This window comes from Dipteris shenzhenensis, chromosome 13, assembly GCF_047967505.1.
Source record: "Dipteris shenzhenensis isolate YYH24624 ecotype China chromosome 13, Dip_SZ_1.0, whole genome shotgun sequence".
Taxonomy (NCBI): domain Eukaryota; kingdom Viridiplantae; phylum Streptophyta; class Polypodiopsida; order Gleicheniales; family Dipteridaceae; genus Dipteris; species Dipteris shenzhenensis.
Window position 1 is genome coordinate 43,472,722 of NC_141608.1, and position 3,953 is coordinate 43,476,674.

Below are 3,953 nucleotides of genomic sequence, written 5' to 3' on the forward strand. Positions count from 1 at the left end.
AAATATGAAAATCTACCTCCAATGATGTCTGCTTTACATTGTTACTAGCCAAAGGGCAGCTTCATAGGACAGGCAGTTGATTGAGAGAGAGAGAGAGAGAGAGAGAGAGAGAGAGAGAGAGAGAGAGGTAAAGATAAACAAACAAAAAGACTTGGTCTCCTCTGAAAACAACCATGGTAGCTTTTCGAGCATCTTTTACTTCCCAAAATAAGAATTAATACTGGCAAAGAACTTTTGATTAGTAAATGTGCATGCCCTGATGGAGGAGGATCATGCGGAGCTAGGGAATCTAAAGAGCACACTACAAGAGGGAAATATTGCTTTCCTGCTATAGTCTAGTACAAAAATTAGCTTTCATTCCTAAACAGTTAAAAAGTGTAAATCTTGTGGGAAATAAAACTGCAGGAGACCTTTCTACAGACCAACATTTTGCTTCAGTATGCATGCTACAAGGGGCGAATCCAAAAAGTAGATCCATAGCAATCTTCCCTTATCTGAAACCCATTATCATTCCGTTACAGCCAGCTGCAATGAGCCAGCGGCAATAATACTATTCTAATATTCATGAAGATGATTAAGAATCCATAAAAGTCTCATCTGCCTTGATGTATTGAGTAATTGACTTTAAAGCTTACTAAGGTCTTCAAGGGCGGCAAAAAAGTACAAAGATAACAAGAAATATAACATCCTCTGAAACGTAGGCCTTCCCAAGGGCCCTACACCCTTCTCTCATTAGCCAGATCTGTTTAAGATGGAGATTTGTCAAAATTTACTCATAGATCCAGGGATGTAGGCTGCTTTGCCATTCTGTAATCCCATCAGGAAACCACAATGCAATCTCCTTCCGTGCGCTTTCCACAGAGTCACTACCATGAATAACATTCCTGCACGGTGCACAAGATACAAAGAAAAACAATTATGCAGTTAATAAGACAGCAGAGAGCACATATGATGCTGGTGAGCCCTTAAGGCATTCACCCCACCCAACATAACCCCAGTGCTGGCAAGCATACGTTCCTCCCAAATCATACAAGCTATTCCATTTGCTATGACAATGTTATAACAATAGACTGTATTGCCAAAACACATACCATGGGAAAAAGGAGCCCATATACAGCAGATTATACCAAATACAAAGAATAAAAAGTTGATTCCAGAACAGAAACACAGAGAGGCCATCACTTGCAAACTGCATGAGCGTGCGACAAACACATATCACTGTCATAAGAACATGATAACAAAAATCATTAAAAGATTCTGTATCTAATGTTACCTTCCGACAGCAATCGCAAAGTCGCCCCTGATGGTTCCTGGAGCTGATTCTGCAGGGTTGGTGGCTCCAATAATTTTTCGGCCTGTCAGAACAACACCTTTCCCTTCCCAAACCATTGCAACCACTGGTCCAGAAATGACATACTCCACAAGTCCGGGAAAAAAAGGCTTTCCGGCCAAATCTTCATAATGCTTCTCGGCGAAGGACCGTTCTATCTGCACCATCTTCAAACCTAGAAGATCACACGGAATGATTAGAATAATAGAACTAAGTCCAAATATCCAGCTGATACACAACCACCAACAAGTACAGCTATGAAAAGTCCAGCTCAATAACATTTGTCAATTCATAGTAATAGGTTGGCAGCTCCCCACGCAGAATAACTACAAACATTGATTAAGCATCCACAAGCACAAGCAGAACTGTAAGGAAATTTACTGCAAAGATGCCACGCAATAAAAGTATAGGCTTTCAAGCGAGTTTGAACGGTCAGGATTCAGCAACTTCAATCGATAGGACCATTCTTGGAGACTTAAACATGACTGATTTAGCAGTTGGCGTATGGAGTTCTGCAACCGATTTAGAATAAAGGCTTCAAAATCGAGAAGACAAAACACTGTTTGGAAGCAGAAGTCAGACGACGGAAGCTTATTGCAGCTATCATCACAAAAGAAGTTTACATCTACAAGTAAATTGAGAAGCTAATCATAGAGGTCTTGGCATCGTCAAGAATCAAAGCGGATAATATTTGAAAGTAGAAGGTGACTCAACCACACCTTAAGATAAGCTCTACCACAGTGCGAGCAAAATGAAGTACCGATCATTCACAAGAAGATAACAGATTGTAAAACCTACTCTTAGGCAAGTCCAAGCTATACACAGATGCCTGTTGCTGTCCTCAGTAATTGTACTTCTCACCTTTTAATGTGAAACCCTTCTTCTCCAATCGAGAGATAATTTCTCCAACCTGCATGACATGCCTCATCGTCAGAGTTGTACACATAAGAAATCGACACAATAGTGATCACAAATCTACGGTTCCGAATTACTGCCACCTTGTGTCCCGTCACAAAGAGGAGCTGTACAACTAAAAGACCAGATCAAAACCGTATCGTTTCAAATATCAAGGCAACTTACAAGAAGCAAGTATACGCCCGAGCTCAAGGACATTAACGAGTGCCGATTGAAAAACAACAAAGTCCACATCGAAAAGGGTGTCACTCGTCATTGTTCTTAAACAACTTGATTCAGACAAGGGCAACACAAATGAGAGACAGGGTAAAAGCAAGCCTTAAGACAGCTTGTATCCCACCAGTATGAAGAAGAGCAATACGTGACAAACGGATAAAGGGACAAGGTTTTCTTGCAACCTCGCAAAAACGTCCACATTGTAATGCAATAAGCTTCCGCCAAACGGGCGGATGGTATGAAAAAAATGAAGGGGTGGTGGGAGAGGGATCAAACCAGGCCTCGTTGGACGCCATCGGGCTTGATCATGATGAAGGTGAGCTCCATGGCTATGGCGATGGAGTGTTTGGAAGATCGTTCTGAGCAATTGTTATCAGGAAGAAAAGAAAGGCAATGCAATGAATGAAGCACAACGAGTGAAGACAATATAACCCTAAATTTTTTGCCTGACATATAATGCTAGCCCTACCTTTTCATGCTAACGGAATCTTTTTTGGAATATCCCCCGCCTCCGCAAAAAAAATTGACCTTGGTAGGCCTCCCTAAAATGTAAAATCACTAAAAAGAAGTTACATAAAAAAGAGCTCAACTTCAAGCTTTTACGTTTTTCCGTTAATTAGGCACTACTAGGAAAGGCAGCAAGGGGAAACATTTAAAGGAACCCCCTATTTTAGTTCTCGGCGATATACAATGTAATTTTATCTTTAGTTCACAATCAATCGTCTCTCAGACCTTCCTTAAAGGGTAGGCCAAAAGCTACATCATCATCCTTTGTTTTTTCCAAAGGAGACAATTCGACCTCCATTCCCTCCGTACAGGTAACTTAGAAGTAAGCTTGTCTAAGCGTGGGTAGAACAGTAGCCACCTAAGGTAGATCTTGGAGCACACGCAATTGCAAGAGCTTGCATGGTAATGCCTTGAAGCAACTCCTCTTGTGTGGCTACTGACTCTATAGCTGCCAAGTTCATTGCCTCATGCCTGATATCGAGTATAGCTGATTTGGAAAGGGCAAGGTCTCAGGAGCTATTGCCCCTAGAAACCCAAGTCAAAAGTTATTTATGGTGCAGTGAATGCAAAGGCGAAATTCATGGACATGGTGCCCCCCAATGTAGATACATCAGGGGATTTAGCTTCCAAGTAGGCTGTTGTCCAAAGATCCACACCGACCAGTCCTATACTTGCATGCTTATCCAATACATCTATTTCAAAAGAGCCGCATTTACCACACTAGGTGTTCCACCCCTACACCCTATGTACGCATGTAGTCATATTGGTGTTATTTGTCCCCACCCTCATCATGTGTGAAGGCCCAATTGCAGCAATTTCACAAATAATGGTTTTAACTAGGTGTGCTAGAAGCACAACTTGAATCAAACCAATGTACTTGGAAACCCATAGGACACAAGATTTTCCTAATTGTATATTCAAACATCATTCAATAGTAGTTTTTAATGGGAAATAAGGCTATGTACAACTAGTTGAGGAGTTGTTC

General features: G+C 41.3%; 1 protein-coding gene across 1 annotated transcript; it reads right to left on the minus strand.

Annotated features, from left to right (window-relative positions):
• Positions 1 to 471: 471 nt before the first annotated feature.
• NDPK1 (nucleoside diphosphate kinase) lies at positions 472 to 2,893 on the minus strand. The gene is made up of 4 exons (XM_087383617.1): positions 2,738 to 2,893; positions 2,192 to 2,240; positions 1,274 to 1,505; positions 472 to 884 (listed from the first exon to the last, which is right to left on the minus strand). Exons 1-4 carry the CDS (start codon positions 2,786 to 2,788, stop codon positions 770 to 772), a joined length of 447 nt encoding a protein of 148 aa, XP_087239743.1. The 5' UTR covers positions 2,789 to 2,893; the 3' UTR covers positions 472 to 769.
• Between the last annotated feature and the right edge of the window lie 1,060 nt (positions 2,894 to 3,953).